This window comes from Onychomys torridus, chromosome 8 (assembly GCF_903995425.1).
Source record: "Onychomys torridus chromosome 8, mOncTor1.1, whole genome shotgun sequence".
NCBI classification, from domain to species: domain Eukaryota; kingdom Metazoa; phylum Chordata; class Mammalia; order Rodentia; family Cricetidae; genus Onychomys; species Onychomys torridus.
Window position 1 is genome coordinate 48,841,166 of NC_050450.1, and position 17,403 is coordinate 48,858,568.

The 17,403-nt window shown below is 48.6% G+C and overlaps 2 protein-coding genes across 4 annotated transcripts in view; one reads left to right on the plus strand and one right to left on the minus strand.

Annotated features, from left to right (window-relative positions):
* Top3a (DNA topoisomerase III alpha) overlaps window positions 1-5,894 on the minus strand; it is a 43,807-nt gene extending 37,913 nt beyond the window's left edge. Inside the window, exon 1 of one of the 2 annotated variants that reach the window (XM_036194872.1) lies at window positions 5,882-5,894. Coding sequence is in view for 1 of the 2 variants with exons in the window: in XM_036194871.1 (XP_036050764.1) it covers window positions 5,326-5,505 (180 nt within the window). In the remaining variant the exon portion in view is untranslated. The other variant, XM_036194871.1, reaches the window with a different exon arrangement.
* A 35-nt stretch (window positions 5,895-5,929) lies between these two features.
* On the plus strand, window positions 5,930-15,381 carry Smcr8 (SMCR8-C9orf72 complex subunit). 2 transcript variants are annotated; one of them, XM_036194874.1, is made up of 3 exons: window positions 5,943-6,103; window positions 6,402-8,751; window positions 12,552-15,381. In XM_036194874.1, exons 2-3 carry the CDS (start codon window positions 6,407-6,409, stop codon window positions 13,003-13,005), a joined length of 2,799 nt encoding a protein of 932 aa, XP_036050767.1. In that variant the 5' UTR covers window positions 5,943-6,103; window positions 6,402-6,406; the 3' UTR covers window positions 13,006-15,381. The 2 variants fall into 2 exon arrangements, with proteins under 2 accessions (XP_036050766.1, XP_036050767.1); XM_036194873.1 differs by having other exon boundaries at window positions 5,930-8,751.
* Window positions 15,382-17,403: the final 2,022 nt, after the last annotated feature.

Below are 17,403 nucleotides of genomic sequence, written 5' to 3' on the forward strand. Positions count from 1 at the left end.
AACGGCAGGTGGGTCTCTGTGAGTTTGAGCCCAGCCTGGTCTACAGAGTTCCAGGACAGCTAGGGCTGTTACACAGAGGAACCCGTCTCAAAAAACAAACAAACAAACAAACAAAAAACAAAGAACAAACCAAAACAAAAGATAGCTGTGGATAGCTATGTATTTACAGAGTGAGAAAGATTGAGACAAAGTTCAGAAGCCCCAAACAAGTCGGGAAAGCCTGAGTAAGGTATAGAAAGTATACAGAAGATTAAACTGTGGAATAATATACAATATTAAATTTCTACAGTCAAAGTTCAGTCAAACCTCTACTTAAACCAATAGAGCTCTCTTAAATATTGATTTCTCTTCATAGCATTCACAAGGACTGGCTTAAAGAACAAAAATGTATGCTTAATCAGAATTTATTTAAAAGTGTTTACTTTTTCCCAACCTTTATCTAAATATTACATAAAAGTTAAACACACACCCTTCTCCCTCTCCCTCCCCCTCCAGGCCCTCTCTCTCGGTTTTTCTGAGACAGGGTTTCTCTGTGTAGCTTTGCACCTTTCCTGGAACTTGCTTTGTAGACCAGGCTGGCCTCAAATTCACAGAGATCCACCTGCCTCTGCCTCCCGAGTGTTGGGAGTAAAGGCGTGCGCCACCACCGCCTGGTTGGAACATTTCTGAAAGGGTCCTGCAGCTCTGAGAGTCACCACCCTCTTGATCAGAGAGGCCATGGAAACTTCACAGACCCTCTAAAGAAAGGACTCAGAGAGGAAAGTACCCTCAAGGCTTTCATAGAGAAGTCATAGTCAAGAAGGCCTTGATTCATCCCAGCAGACAGTACAACTGGTAAAAGGTTAAAAACCAGCAGCTCCTCCCAAGGCCAAGTAACCCCCGAATACAGACACTCAATAGGCCTTGATAGTAAGTAAAAAGGAAAACAGTTAATTTTTCTTATTATTGTTGTTTCGAGACAGGGTCTTTCTATCTAGCCTTGGCTGGTCTGGAACTTGTTATGTAGACCAGGTTGGCCTCCAACTCATAGTGATATGCCTGCATCTGCCTCCTGAGTACTATGATTAAAGACATGTGTCACCACACCTGGCTTAAAAATAGTTTTGGTCAACAGCATGGTCTTAAATACCTGTTTTAGTTTCCTTTCTGTTGCTGAGATAAAATGTTATTACCAGAGCTGGAGAGATGGCTCAGAAGTTAAGAACACTGGCTGCTCTTCCAGAGGTCCTGAGTTCAAGTCCCAGCAACCACATGGTGGCTCACAACCATCTATCATGAGATCTGGTGCCCTCTTCTGGTCTTCAGGCATACATGCAGGCAGAGAACTGTGTACACACTAAATAAATACATCTTTTAAAAAAATGTTCTTACCAAAAGAAACTTGGGGAAGGAAATGGTATTTTACTGACAGTCTCCCCCACCCATTTTGTGGTTTTCCCCTTAAATTAAAAACTGAAGGGTTAGGGATTTAGCTCAGTGGTAGAGCGCTTGCCTAGCAAGCACAAGGCCCTGGGTTGGATCCTCAGCTCAAAAAAAAAAAAAAAAAGAAAAGAAAAGAAAAAAACTGAAATACAATGTGTACCACATGTGTATGGGTACCCATGGAGTCTAGAAAAGAGTGCTGGATGCCCTGGGGCTGGAGTTATAGGTGGTTGTGAGCCATCTGACATGGGTGCTGTGAACAGAACAGTGGCTCTTAACCACTGAGCCATCTCTCTAGCCCCTCATGTTGTGTTTTTTGAAATAGAGCCTTACTATACAGCCCAGATTGGCTTCAAACTTGCTTTCCTGATTAGTTTCCTGAATCCTGGGATTAAGGCTTTTCCTTGCTAATTGATCTCTGACAAGGGTACCAAGTCCATTCAAAGGACAGACTTCATCAAACGATGCTGGGACAAATAGATCGCCATATACCAAAAGGATGAGGTTGGACATACAAAAATATGAACTAAAAAAGTGGATCGAGGGTTGGGGATTTAGCTCAGTAGTAGAGTGTTTGCCTAGCAAGTGCAAGGCCCTGGGTTCGATCCTCAACTCAAAAAAAAAAAAAAGTGGATCAAAGACAATTAAAACTTAGAGTGAGCAAGATAGTTCAGAGGGTAAGGGTGATTGCCGCCAAGCTTGATGATCTGAGTTCGATTCCTGAAAACCACATGGTAAAAGAGAGAACTGACTCCCCCAAGTGTTCTTCTGACCTCTATACACAAGCTGTGGCACATGTGTACCTATACAAGCACAAACACAATACATGAATGAATAAAAACTTAAACTCTAAGACTCTCAAGAAAAAAAAAAATGTACAGCTGGGTGGTGGTGGTTGCACATGCCTTTACTCCCAGCACTTGGTAGGCAGAGCCAGGTGGATCGATCTCTGTGAGTTCGAGGCCTGCCTGGTCTACATAGCGAGATCTAGGACAGGCACCAAAATTCCACAGAGAAACCCTGTCTAGAAAAAAAACTAAAAAACCAAAAAAACATGAAAAGTAACTCCGTATCATTGGTCAGTAAGCCCTTAGGAAAATGTAAATTAAAAACACAGTATCTTTTCACACCTGCTAGGATGGTGACAAAGTAAAAACAAGGAGAAAAGCAAGCATTTCTAAAGCATGTGGAAAAGTGTGGTGGTTCCTGAAAAAGGTAAATATCTCAACAAACCCACTTTTGGGACTCCCAGAGTTCAAGAGAATGACATTATTTGCTTTAGGCTGAGGTTTTTGTAGCTAAGCACAGGGAGCAGGGGAGAGATTTACTTGAGGAAAAATGAGGAAGTTAGCTGTTTTCCTTAGATAAACGTTTTGTCTGTGGTCTTTTTTGCCATCACTGGGTGTCTGGAGTCGGGCCAGCCGCCTTCTGCAATCCTCAAATACCTGCTTCCTGGAACTCTGAGGTCAGTTTCAGGACCTTACTTTTTTTAGGGGGTGGGGGTAGGGGGAATTCATGTTTCAATTTGAAGAAAATGTCTCACAGCAAGCTTAAGTGTGTAAGTATAGGTAGTATAACCATTATACTATCTGGTTCCAGAAGGTAAGTTCACCTCTTTAAAGGAGTACCATTGTTTGCTCTGTCACACTCACCACCATTAACCTGCTGTTGTTACTGAAAGGAAAAGTATTGGCTCAGGACCCCCAAAAGCCATGCTCACTATGCTCGAGCTGACCAGAGTCCCTTCAGTTACTGTTATTGTTGGGCGGGGGTGAGGGGGTGTTGGATTTTTAAGTACGGTTTCACTCAGGTAGCTGAGGCTGACCATAAAGTTGCTAGGTAGTGGAGGCTGGCCATAAATTCTTTTTTCTTTCTCTCCTTCAGTGCCTAGGTCCTATGCCCTGATGATGCATAATCAGAACCACAAACCCACCTCTTTGGCATTAAATAATGACTGCTCTAGCTGTCTGAGGTCATCAAATTCTCATCTTTTATTTCCTCCTACAAACTTATAAAAATTCTCCAAATGTGGCTGACCAGGGAACAAGACTGAGCTCCGTAATGACTGATCCACTTTCTTTCTCTACCTCACCTCCATTCTCCTACATAATCTGCCAGCTGGAGATGAGACGCAAGACTGTCTTCTAAGATTGCCAGCTCTCTGAATAAAGCACTGTTTTAAAGATTCAGTTCCTATGTACACACTGGTATCTGCAAAGAGGCAACAAACTGTTATTCCAGCTTTGGCATTCTGGTTACAGTAGATGCCTTCTACATGCCATGATGTTACATTATTAAGAATCCCTGGCTCAAGCTGGGTGGTGGTGGCACATGCCTTTAATCCCAGCACTTGGAAGGTAGCGGCAGGTGGATCTCTGTGAGTTCTAGGACAGCTAGGACTGTTACACAGAGAAACCCTGTCTTGAAAAATCAGAAAAAAAGACAATCCCTGTCTCAGAGGTTAAGAGCACTCATTGCTCTTCCAGAGGTTCTGAGTTTAATTCCCAGCAACCACATGGTGGCTCACAACCATCTGTAATGAGATCTGGCGCCCTCTATACTGGCATGCAGGCAGAACACTGAATACATAATAAATAAATAAATAAATAAATAAAATAAAAAAGAAAGAAAAAAAGAAAAAGAATCCCTGGTTTGGTCTACATAGTGAGTTCCAGGACAGCCAGGACTACACCTCAGAGACACCTGTCTTGAAAACACAAAACAAAAACAAACAAACAAACAAAAAATAAAGAAAACAAAGACAGAGACAGGGAGAAGAGCATCCCAGGCCTAGTGGGGAGAAGTACGTGTGTGTGTTTGTGTGTGTGTTTGGGGGGGGGATTACTTAAAATAGATATTTAAGGGGCTGGAGAGATGGCTCAGAGGTTAAGAGCACTTGTTGCTCTTCCAGAGGACCTGAGTTTGACTCCCAGCACCCACATGGTGGCTCACAACCGTTTGTACTTTCAGTTCTAGGGGATCTGATGCCTACTTCTGGCCTCCATGGGCATACATGTGGTACATAGGCATACATGCAGGCAAAACACTCATAGACAGTCCCCCCTCACCCCCACCCAAAAAAAAGAAAGAAAAAGAAAAAAAAAAAAAGCACGACATTTAAGCAGTAGCTAGGCTGGTTGTGAAACATAACCGCAGTACTTGGAAGGCAGAGACAAACAGATCTGCTTGTTCAAGGCCAGCCTGGTCTACTTAGCCAGAGCTACAATGGTGAGACCCTGTCTCAAAAAGCGAGGAAATTACTACTCAGGGATATTCCACACTTTGAGGAGGTGAAGTTGGGGGCCAGCACCCACACAACCTTGGCCCCCCCCTCCCACTATTTCAGAACTGGGGGCAGAGGTCAAGAGAAAGGAACAGCCCTCCAACTGAGTGATAATGCAACACTTCTTGGGGCTCTACCCCTTTTCCCTCTGTCAAGAGACAGTTGTATCTCTTGTGCATCTTGGAATCAGTCTACAGGAGTCGTAAATGACTTTCCCTTAGCGTTACCCCTAGGGTGCCACCGAAACATAAAGTAAGGATCGATAAGTAAGGTTGGAACGCCCAGTTTAAGGAGTTTGGCACGGGTTTCCAACTCAGCTGAACTTCAGACTCACCAAGAAAGAATGCTAAAATACATGTTTGCTCATAATCGCTCCGGAACCAAAGAAGAGACATCGTCCACAGGTATCTGAGCCGATCAGACAGAGACGATGGGCAAAGATCCAGTAAGTGCCCTTAAAGGCCTACATTGAAAGCGCCGGCAGCCCAGGGGAGGGCGGAGGGGAGGGGGCCTCCGCCAGGCTGTAGGCGGAGTCGCTTTCGCCTCGGATTTGGGTACCCAACGACAAGGTCTCACTTTGGGGGCGTTCCTCAAGGAAGCCGGACCGAAGTGCTTCTTACCCGCCGCAGACGACCATTAGACAGCAAGTCGGCGATGCCCTTGGCAGCGTCGTTTTTCTCCGCCACACAGAGAACTTTTCGTACTCCTCGGAAGGCCACTTCCATGGCAGCGCGGGACAAGGCACGGCCTCCAGGCCGTCGCTGCCACTGGAACGCTAAGAGAGTGACTGGGAAGATCATTACCTAGGCCCTGCGCCAGCAGCCACTCCACGGTGCCCCGCACATACTGGGCAACCTAGAGGAGACTCTGCGAGGAACCCCTCCGAAAGCCCCCTTGATAATGCACCTTTCCCAGGCCACTGCTGCCGCTGCGTGAAATCTACACCCCAGAGTCCCGCTTAAACTCGCGCTCACAGGCAACTTCCGCTAACCCAGCAGTCTCAAACTACAACTCCCAGAATGCTTCCTGCCCCGGCACGCTCGCCCAACACCGTTTCTCCTCCTTCCTTAAACTCTACGGTATCCTACTTTCCCTTTCTTTAGGACAGTGGTTGGTTAATGGGACTTGTCCTCAAGAAGGACTGATTGATAGTGCCTCTTAAAAGGGGCCACTTACTCGGAAGTCAGTGTGAGCGTTTCCGGGTCATGCGACGCTGACGCTTGGGAGTCATGTGATACCAAGATGGTGGTGCCGCGGTAGCTTCCCAGCGACAGTACAGCCCTAGGAGCCGCGACAGTTTCTGCCCTTAGGTCGTGGGGAGGCCCATTTAACTGACTTTTCGGCCGCCCGTGACTAGGACTAAGGACCTGATCAGAGCTGGGGCTGTTGATGTCACTGGTAGGTTCCGGGGAGTGCGGGTGACCTCGGTTCAGAAGCCTTGCGCCGGCCGGAGAAACAGTGGCTCGCCTCCTCCGTCATCTGGGCTTGCAGCTTAGGATTGGAGTTCATGAGGCTTCCCAGGGCTTCCCAGGTCCCAAACCCTGATAATCATCTGGAATTTGAATTTTTGGGTATGTGAGAGGGAAGTGCAAAGAAGGCCGCAAGAGCTTCGCTTCCTCATCCAGAGGCCGGACTTCCCCGCCGACTAACCCCGCATTATTTTCTATTTCCTCTCAATGTCCTCTCCGTATTTCAGGAAATATGATCAGCGCCCCTGATGTGGTGGCCTTCACCAAGGAAGACGAGTACGAGGAGGAGCCTTATAATGAGCCCGCCTTGCCGGAGGAGTACTCAGTACCTCTCTTCCCCTATGCCAGCCAGGGGGCCAACCCCTGGTCTAAACTGTCCGGGGCCAAGTTCTCCAGGGACTTCATTCTTATTTCCGAGTTCTCTGAGCAGGTGGGACCCCAGCCCTTGCTGACTATCCCCAATGATACCAAAGTTTTTGGCACTTTTGATCTCAATTACTTCTCCTTGCGGATCATGTCAGTGGATTACCAGGCTTCATTCGTGGGTCATCCTCCTGGTTCTGCCTACCCCAAGTTGAACTTTGTGGAGGACTCCCAGGTGGTACTGGGAGACTCTAAGGAAGGGGCCTTTGCATATGTGCACCACCTTACTTTGTATGACCTGGAAGCCCGTGGCTTTGTGAGGCCCTTCTGTATGGCTTATATCTCTGCAGACCAGCATAAAATCATGCAGCAATTCCAGGAGCTTTCAGCTGAATTTTCCAAAGCATCTGAGTGCTTGAAGATGGGTAACAGGAAGGCATTTGCCGGGGAACTTGAAAAAAAGCTCAAAGACTTGGATTACACGAGGACAGTGCTGCACACAGAAACTGAGATCCAAAAAAAAGCCAATGACAAAGGTTTTTATACATCTCAGGCAATTGAGAAAGCCAATGAACTGGCCAATGTGGAAAAGTCCATCATTGAGCATCAAGATTTGTTGAGGCAGATCCGCTCATACCCTCGTCAGAAGATGAAGATGCCTGATTTGCATCCTGGTGATGTGGAGCATACCCAAGACCAGGCTGAGCAGGTATCTACTACCTCTTACCCTGAGGAGCCAGCTAATGCAGACCTCTATACCTGCAGACCGGCATACACTCCCAAACTCATCAAAGCAAAATCCACCAAGTGTTTTGACAAGAAGTTGAAGACCTTAGAGGAGCTCTGTGTTAGGGAGTATTTCACTCAGACCCTGGCCCAGCTTAGCCACATTGAACACATGTTCAGAGGAGACCTGTGCTACCTCCTGACCAGTCAGATTGACAGAGCACTTCGGAAACAACAGTACATCACAAACTTCCTCTTTGAAGACTTCATGGAGGTTGATGACAGGGTGGAGAAACAAGAAAATGTGCCCTCCCAGCCCAGTCAGGACAGGCTGCCATCCAGGCCTGTGGAAGAATGCCCCATTCCTAAAGTGTTGATTAGTGTTGGTTCTTACAAGTCCAGTGTGGAGTCTGTGCTGATCAAGATGGAGCAGGGCCTTGGCGATGGAGAGTACAGGGAGGCGGAGGCAACAGAGTCAAGCAGTTTTGAGCCCCCAGACAACCTGGACTACCTGGATATGGATATGAAAGGGAGTGTCAGCAGTGGGGAGAGCATCGAGGTCCTGGGCACCGAGAAGTCATCTTCTGTGCTGTCTAAATCTGACAGCCAGGCCAGCCTCACAGTGCCACTGAGCCCCCATGTAGTCCGTAGCAAGGCAGTCAGCCACAGGACAATCAGTGAGGACAGTATTGAAGTCTTAAGCACCTGCCCATCTGAGGCCCTCATTCCCGATGACTTTAAGGCCAGCTACCCAAGTGCCATTAATGAAGAGGAAACCTATGCAGGTAATGAGGGGGCCATCCATTTCGAGGCAAGTGTCAGCCCACCAGAACTGGGTGAGACTCAGGAGGGCAGCTTGGAAAATACCCCATCCCAAATAGACTCCAGCTGCGGTATTGGAAAGGAGAGTGAAGGTCAGCTGGCTCCTCTACCCACCCCAGCTTATACTCTCTCTGATGAGGATGGTGTGGTGAGCATCCCCCCACAGCGCTGCGGGCAGAAGGATCAAGGGTTCCATGTGGACGCCGTGATGGAAAACACTGACCCTTCACTCCGAGACAACAGTTGTGAAATGTTCCCAGCTTATGAGCTGGATCCAAGCTGCCTTCTGGCTAGCCGAGATGTCAGTAAGACAAGCCTGGATAACTACTCGGATACCACTAGCTACATGAGCAGTGTGGCCTCTACCAGCTCGGACAGAACCCCCTCTGCTAGCCTATCCTCTGACAGACACAAAAAGAGAGCTGGCCAGAATGCCTTAAAATTCATCCGCCAGTACCCTTTTGCCCACCCAGCCATCTACTCCCTGCTTAGTGGGAGGACACTTGTGGTCCTGGGCGAAGATGAAACCATAGTCAGGAAGCTTGTAACTGCACTGTCCATCTTTGTTCCCAGCTATGGCTACTATGCCAAGCCGGTGAAGCACTGGATTTCTTCCCCTTTGCATATTGTGGATTTTCAGAAGTGGAAGCTTATTGGCCTACAGAGGTAACTGGCTCCAGGTGGTGGGAAAGGGCGCTAGACATTAAGAGATGAAGAGGTGGTTCTGTGGACCTCAGGAAAGGGAAGCTTGCTTTCTGGACAATGGATAATCCAACTCACTGCTCTCACCTTTGGCAAATCACTCTTGATTCCGTTGCCTTCTCTATCATGGGGAGGGGTTCACAGTTGCTAAGTGATTGCAAATGCTGGCACCTTCCTGTTTCCCTGTCAGAATTGTTTGGGAGAATTATTCTTTGTGTATGTGTTTGGTGCTAGCGATAGAACCCAGGGCTTGCATATGCTAGGCAGACATACTACTTCTGAATTATATTCCTGTTCCTGGGGGAACTTTTTAAATCGTGAATTCCCAGTCAGATTCTAAATCGGTTAGTCTGTCTGAGATAAGAACTGGAGTCTTGGTCCAGTGAAATCAGAGAGCGATTGGATTTGGAGGTCTTATGTTCGTTCTGACTCCAGTTCACACTGGCCTAAAGATAGAGAGCCCCAGTAGCCTGTATCCTGCTACTGGATTTGCTCCGGAAGTCAAGGGGTCCCAAGAGCTTGTCCTCCCCCATTTGAAGTTATGGTGTTTCCTTTCCATGGCTCATTCACACAAGTATTTGGGCAGGTTACTCCTGTGTTCCAAGAAAATAGGAAAATAGAGTGCACTTATTGGTCATTTGCCAAGTATTGTGAGGCTAGTGAAGGGCCAGCCTCTGCCCAGTGCCTGAATTACAAGGAAATCCAGCCATGTGGACTCTGGCCCCCATCCTGTCACCATGCCACCAGCTTAACCCCTCTGCTAGTTCCTTCACTGTAGTCAGCTGGCAAGTCTCTTATGAGAGCAGATGCCTAATCATTGACTAGTCTCTACAAGTGCACGCTCTAAAAGTGAAGGAGTCAGGCAGGGCATGGAATCTCAAGCGGGGAGTATCGGTAGCAATTGAGATGCGATGTGAGCATCCTACTGAGGGGCACAACTGGTGGGAATGCTCCTACACGGTGTCAGTGCCTACACAGTACCTGTGCTCCAAGGGATGATTTCCCTGGGCAGGAGCCAGGAATGGCATGGCCAATGGGTAGGTCACAGCTAACCCAGAGAAGCCCTGGGGGAAGTGAGCAGTAACCATGGCACTGAACACCCAGAAGTGAAACCGTCAGAGGGGCGTGACGGTTGCAGAGAGCGCAGTCTCAGTCACTGCTGACATTGCCACCCTCATGTGGTGGGTGTGGACTCCTCAAATTGTGTTGTGTACCTCTGCTTCTGTGCGGGAGCTCCCAGTGCTCACCTTCCAGAGCTGCAGAAGGGCCCAGACTGGGACAGTGTTACTTTAGAACAGTACCTGGCCTTAGTGATTAGCTATGTGGAGGCCAGTCTAGGCTGTATTAGCAAGACATTTGGCTTGAAAAAGAAAAAGAAAAAAAATGATGCAGAAGACATTGGCTTGAAAAAGGAAAAATAAGTGATGCAGAAAGGTGTGTTTGTGTAGTGGCGCTCTTGTCCACAGAGCTGTGAGCAGCCACAGGACTATTTCTGAGAGCAGGGTTCATCTGGCTCCTCAAGTCCTGGCTTCTTCACATAGAACTGCTCAAATACAGTTTTTAAAGAATTTCACTTGAATCCAGGCGGTGGTGGCGCACACCTTTAGTCCCAGCACTTGGGAGGCAGAGCCAGGCAGATCTCTATGAGTTCCAGGCCAGCCTGGTCTACAGAGTGAGTTCCAGGACAGGCACCAAAGCTACACAGAGAAACCCTGTCTCGAAAAACCAAAAAAACAAACAAAAAACATCACTTGAACCACCAGCTTCCCTGGCCCTTGATTCTTTTCCCACACAGGCCTTCTGCCTGGTAACAGCCACGGGTGACTCTCCCATCACTTTAAATGAACACCAGAGACAAGTGTGTGGCTTGCTAAAGCAGTGACAAGATCAGAACTGGTGGGTAAACAGTGCATGGGAGTTAGGCTTAGGCAGGGTCCTGGCTGGGTGACCTCAGACTCCTTGGTCCTGGTGGCCTCCCTGGTTGGATGGTGGCAGTGGCTGAGGGAATAGGCTGTATTCACTGTAATGGAGCACACGGTCTGGGACCTGGTTGTGTATTTGGCTTCCTGAGGAAGAATTTTATGGGGAACAGAAATGGAAGAGGTTGGATGGAGACATCATCTGGGAGGAAGGGAGTGCCAAAGCCGAGTTTCAGGAAATGACGTAGGCTGGGACGTCACAACAGAGATGAGGGTCAGACAGGCAGAACTGTGCCGAGTGGGGGAGAGGAGCTCTACATTGCTGAGCTCTGGGTTTGCCTGGGCCCCCCAGTGGAGGGAAAGCAAACTAAAGATGACAGAGAAGCTGGTATGGAGTCAGTCTCACACACACACACACACACACACACACACACACACACACAAGATGACAGAGAAGCTGGTATGGAGTCAGTCACACACACACACACACCCAGGGTGGGGGTGGGAAAGGCAGGCCACTGAGGACTAAGATTGGCAGAGGGTGAGGGACCCTCTCTTCAAACCTCTTACTGTCCTCGTGGACTGTTTCTATCTGCAGGCCCCAATTCTCCCTTGCTCATGGGGTGTGCTGTCTACCCACTGCCAGGGTTTAGGGCCTGTGTGTGTTCTGCCATTTGAATTCTGAGCTGACCTCGCCATGGTCCTCAGGCCTTCCTTCACAAGCCCCAGGTCCCACTTTGCTTTCAAGTCCAGTGCTCCCATGAACAAGACGAGACTCAGGCCGCTCTTTACTGCAACCTCAGCTCCCAGGTCAATGCCTGGTTAGGTAGTAGATGCTTAACACATAATTATGAAGTGCACCAAGAAGAAAACAACAGTGCGGTCACAGTGGGGTTTCTTTTTCTATAGTGTCACGTCTTACATAAGCCCTGAATGTTAGAGGAAGGTCGTTCGTCTGCAAAATCTTGTCAGGTGTTTGCTACAGGAGAGCTTGTTTGTCTTCATGTGGTGCTGGGATGAAAACCCTGGCCAGTGCATGGCAGGCCAATGCTCTACCTCCTTTACCCTCCCCTGCTTGAGGAGGCCATGTTTTGTTTGTTTGTTTTGTTTTGTTTTACTTTTACAAGTTTACTACAGGTTCAGAGGTGGGAATTTAAAAGGGAGAGACTCAGAGCACCATGCTGTCTGAACTAAGCGTGACTGACGGTCAGCCACATGGTGGACAAGAAGCCAGCTGGCAGGGAGGGGAGCATTACAGAGCAAAGGTCAGTATTAGGGAATGCATGCTCAGAACAGAGGTGGGGAGAAAAGGATCTTAGGCTTTTCTGAGCAGCCGGGGAGATTTTTAGGGACAGCGTCAGAGGCGGAGCACTCGGCCTGTGCCTCTTCACCATTGAGACACATACTGCTGGGCAGTAGGGACGGACCACCAGGGGAGAGGCAGCCCTGGCTTGAGGATGGAGAATTCCTTAGCAGCACCCCCTGAGGACCAGACCCCATCCTAATGTGACTTAGTTTGTCACTCTGGTGACTCCATGGAGAATTAACAGTGAGAAGTATCTCCATCTCAGCGATGAGGCTCACAAAGGGTAAAGGAGATTGACAAAGCTAATAGTCCAGAGATGAGGGAGGCCTGAAAGTGCTTCAGTCTGGTGTGAGGAATTTTCAGAGGCCATCAGGAAATTGCCCAGGGCCTCAGGAACCAAAGCATCTGAACTTCCTCCAGGGCCAATGTATGCTAGTTGGGTGCAAGCAGTTTGGGGGCGGTGAGCCTCATCTCTTAACTATCGGCCTCCATTTTTCTAAACCTTGCCTTTTTTTCTGACCTTGGCCTATCTCTTCCAGGGTGGCCTCCCCTGCCAGTATGGGTACCCTCCATACCCTGAGCCGTTACAGCCGCTATACAAGCATCCTGGACCTGGACAGCAAGACCCTACGCTGTCCCCTGTACAGGGGTACACTGGTACCCCGCCTGGCTGACCATCGAACTCAGATCAAGCGAGGCAGCACGTACTACCTGCACGTCCAGAGCATGCTCACCCAGCTCTGCTCCAAGGCGTTCCTCTACACCTTCTGCCACCCCCTGCATCTGCCTGCCCATAGTGAGGAGACACAGGAAGCAGTGGCCAGCAGACAAACCAGCTTCCTAAAGCTCAACCTGGGGCTAGTGAATGAGGACATCAGAGTGGTGCAGTACCTGGCTGAGCTGTTGAAACTGCACTACATGCAGGAGTCACCTGGGACCACCCACCCCTTGCTCAGGTTTGACTACGTCCCCAGCTTTCTGTACAAAATCTAAGAGTTCCAGCCACTGTGACCAAGACCTGTGACTTGGGATGGGGAGGGAGAAGGGTCGGTGTGACTAAATACTTGCCTGAGCTGGAGTGTTGAGCTTCCTGGTGTCAGCGGAAGGAAACAGGTGGCAGTTGTGGTTCCCATCTAGTCCTGGGCAGTGCGTGAAGTGGGCCGAGTAGAGGTGGAGCCTGGCTCCCCAGAGGTGGCTGGAAGAACAGCAGCTCCTCTTGGTTCCATGGGGAAGTGGCCACCAAATAAGGGGGTGTCCTTCATTTCCCAAGGATCAGCAGTCTGGGCAGGAAGAGAAAGCTCTAGACCCTGTGGGGCTGGAGCAGATGAGGCTAAGTAGCCAAAGCCCAGATGACATCTGAGTGGCAGAATCAGCCTGGGATCTGGTGTAGGACACAGGACAGCCATCGTCTCCATCTACCTCTACCTGGACCCCAGCAACTGAGGGGAGGCTCCCAAACAAGGACTCGGAGGAACCAGTGCTCTGGTCAGTTGGAGAAAGACACATCTGGGCTGTGGGGGATGCACACCACAAGTGGCCCCTTGACCTATCTTCCCCTGTCAAGGAAGTGCTCACTGAGTCCCCAGGGGTCATTCCTTACAGTGGTCCTGGATGTGAAGATGTCACACAGCTACAGCCAGTTTGAGAACTACACTGGGAGCTGTAGATAAAGCAGGCCATAGGCCATTCCCCACTGTCTATGACAGGAGCTGCCTATTGCCTCTTCTCAGCCAGGACATTAACTCGGACGCTCCTGGAAAGGTCTGCAGCACTATATTACCTCTCCTGGTGGCTGCGGGCTTGGTGACAACTGAGGTCTGGTTGGCTAGCTTGTGTTCTGACCGGAACTTAGAAGCAAGGATATCCTGTACCAGCTCCTGGGTGGCTATCATTAGACCTCCATCTGGGAGGCAGTGTGCACCTCCATCCTCACAATCGTCCACGTGTGAGTGAGTCCCTTTCCCCTTGAAAGAACAATGAGCCTGGGTGAGGCCCCTCCTGGTCCCCACCTGACCCACTGGTGGCCTTCATCATGACCTCCCCAGGACTTCAATTGCAGCTGCTCCTGTTGTGCTCCACATGCTACGTGGAGTGAATGCTCCTCATAGTTCTGAAAATGTGAGACCTGTTGAAAACGTGTTCTCCCTAAATAGGAGAAGCTCTGGTCATTACTGCTTTTTAATTAGCTAAAGACAAAACAAAACCCTGCAGTGAATGGGACCCAGATCGGCCCCGTGCATGCATCTGTTAGATGCTGTGTCCCCTGCACAGGTCTGTCAGCTGGTCACACCACTGAGGTCTCCCACAAGAAGGAACCCTGCAGAAGTCAAGTAACCAAAGATGGCTTGCAGCATGTCACTCCTGTGTCACATGTCTTGCCCAGGTCTTTGACACAAAGTTGCAATCTGTTGGTTCTGGTCCATGGCTTTAGGTCATGATCCCCATTTCACTCTAGACAGTAGTATGTGGTTTTGCTTCTGAGGCTGACAGAGAACGAGGATTTTGTCACTGTCTGTTACAGGTATTTACAGACACCTTAGCAGCTGTGGTTCCCCTTGTGGCCTCCCCCATCTGCTACTGCTTCTTAGATGCCACTTTGACTGGTTGGCTAGGTGCCGTTTCCTCAGGAGCAGGGCTGGGAGGTGGTCAGTTGCTGTTGCTACTGCCTCAGCATGGGGACTCAAAGGTGAACACTGTGTTCCCTGCACTGAGAAAGGTGAATGAGCTGCAGCCACACTTGGCCTTCTGGATACTAAAAGCACAGACTTGAGTCAAGGTCTCAAGTGGAGCTCCTTGGATCTCCTTGGCATTCATCCACAGGGTGACTCAGAAGACAAAGCCAAGACTGGTGTGGAGTGGGCAGAACAGACTTGCAGAGCAGCCGTGGAATGGCAAACAGGTGTCTGTCTTGAATGGCTCCTCACTAAGTACACACTGACAAGGGATCCAACTCCAGGATTTACTTTTTTGTTTTGTTTTTGAGACAGGATCTCATGTAACTCAGGTTGGATTCATAATCAGTATGTGCCAGGGATAACCCTGAAGTCTTGATCCTTCTGACTCCACGTCCTGATCCCTGAGACTATAGGCATGCTACCAGACCCGGTATCTGCATTTAAACTTGGTTTTAAAACTTTCTTGTGGTGATTTGAAAGGATTGCTTAATGCTGTAAGCATGCTTCCTCTCAGAGGGTACTAGTCATTGGGACTGAGTTTGGACAGAGGAGGACTGGGATCTTCTAGAAGTAGTGTATCTGTACACCTTGATGCTGTGGAGACCTATGCAGCAGGACTCAACTCCTGAAATTTTCATCGGGTCGTTGGGCAGTGGTGGCACACACTAATCCCAGCATTCAAGAGGCAGAGGCACATGGATCTCTGTGAGCTAGAGGTCACCCTGATCTACAGGATGAGTTCCAGGCCAGCCAGGGCTACATGATGACACCCTTTCTCAAGTACTAGGCTAGTAAGGCTTTTGTTTGTTTTGTTCTTTTGAGACAGTGTCATAGCCCAGGCTAAGGATGACTTTGAACTTCTGATCCTCCTGCCTCCACGTGCTGAGATTGCAGGACTGTCATGCCTAGATTGAACAGTTTTGGGGAATGAACCCAGGGCTTTATAAATACTAGGCAAGCACCCTACCAGCTGAGCTACATCCCTAGTCTGGCTAATTTAAATTATACTATTAAAAACACCTCACAGAAAGATAATAGAGCCCCTTCTTTATTCCTATCATTTTGATTCCTGACACTAAAACTGCTAAGTCAGGTTTATTTCAACTTGACTACCAAGCAATTACTTCCCTTCCTGTTTTTAAAGCTGTTTAGTTTAAGAACCATCCAACTGAGCTGGTATATTACACTTCTAGCATTGTATAAGTAATGCTTGTTCAATTCTGACATTCACATGGTCCATTGTCGAGGTCAGTCCACGGTCTTCTGTACAGTGTGGGGGTATGTGGAATATACTGGCTTGAGTTGGCACCTTCTGCCTCACTGTTTTCCTTCAGTAGAACCTTGAATTAGAAATGTTTTAACTTGCCGGGTGGTGGTGGCGCACGCCTTTAATCCTAGCACTCGGGAAGCAGAGGCAGGCAGATCTCTGGATTTGAGACCAGACTGGTCTACACAGACCCTGTCTCAAAAACAAATACTTTAACCCTCCATGATTTTGCTACTGAGGTGGCTGAGTTACTCTGAAACTTGGAACTGGACTTCATTCGTGACCTGTCATTCATGATTGGATCATTAACTCCTCCTTTACTTTAGGATGTCCACCTCATCTGAATTAGTTCCCATCTCATAACCCTAGGAAAGCCAGGAGACCCTTCTCCCTTGCCAAGTATCAAAGCCAGCAGTGCTGTGTGGTACCAGAGGCAGAGCTTCTATCTTGTGTGCATCTTGGCCACCGGCCTGTTTTGCTCAGTCCATGCCACCACCCAGCCTGAGTGCTACATATTGGACCACTGTCCTGTGCTACAGCCACCATGGTTTATCTCCCAAATGGTTGAGTTGGGTAGCAGTAGCTCACCCAGTTGGGGATGACACATCATCAGGTATGCAAGGTCTCTGGAGGTCCCAAACCTTCATGGCAGTAGGCCATGTGGGATACTTTCCACTTCTCCCTAGAAAGCTCCTGAGAAAGTGCCTTGGCTTGTACTTTGAAACAAATTAGCCAGCTTTCTGGCTTTACCCTAATACTGTGATCAAATTGGAATTTTTAAGGGACATACTTATACTTAGGCTGCAGAAAGGAAAGATTAGATTTCTTTTGCTCTGAAAACAAAGCCTTGCTTGAGCTTAAACAGTCTCCCCAATCCCTTGGCCCACTATGGTTTGGTTAAGTTAAAGCTTTGGGAAGGAACAGCAGGAACAGATGAGCTGTAGCCGTGGGGAAAAGCATCCCACAGTGTTGATCTACGGGTTTACAGCAGAGGTCCTACTAGGAGCTGTGTGTAGCTGTCTTCAGCTGGGCAGGAAGATTTAAGATTGCTAAGGTAGTGCAGTAGCCCCACAGTCGGAGATGAGGGGACCGGTATGCCACCACACCCCATGGAAATGGACCAGCTCCCAAGGAGCCTTGGCCAAACTATCTCCTGGACAGCTGGAGCTGCGGGCTGGACTGAGGCATGCAGCAGTTAGCGAGCGGCACGGTGTGCGATGAACTCTTGTTATTTTCTAAGAGGTTATTTTATTACTGCATGTCCCGCCGTGTCTGTGAATATGTGTCCAATCTGCAAGCTGCAGTCAGTACTGGAACAGGGTACTGCACTGCTGATGTGACTGTCCCACAGGCATTATGCACAAAAGTTTAACCAGAGTAAATGCCAAACAAATAGTATGAGGAGTGTACTTTTTAAGATATTAATTTATTTGAGTTCAGATATTTTTA

Coding starts and splice junctions, on each gene's coding strand:
- Smcr8 (XM_036194873.1), top strand. CDS start 6,407: ATGATCAGCGCCCCTGATGTGGTGGCCTTCACCAAGGAAGACGAGTAC. Junction 8,752..12,551: donor AAGCTTATTGGCCTACAGAG/GTAACTGGCTCC, acceptor TATCTCTTCCAG/GGTGGCCTCCCCTGCCAGTA.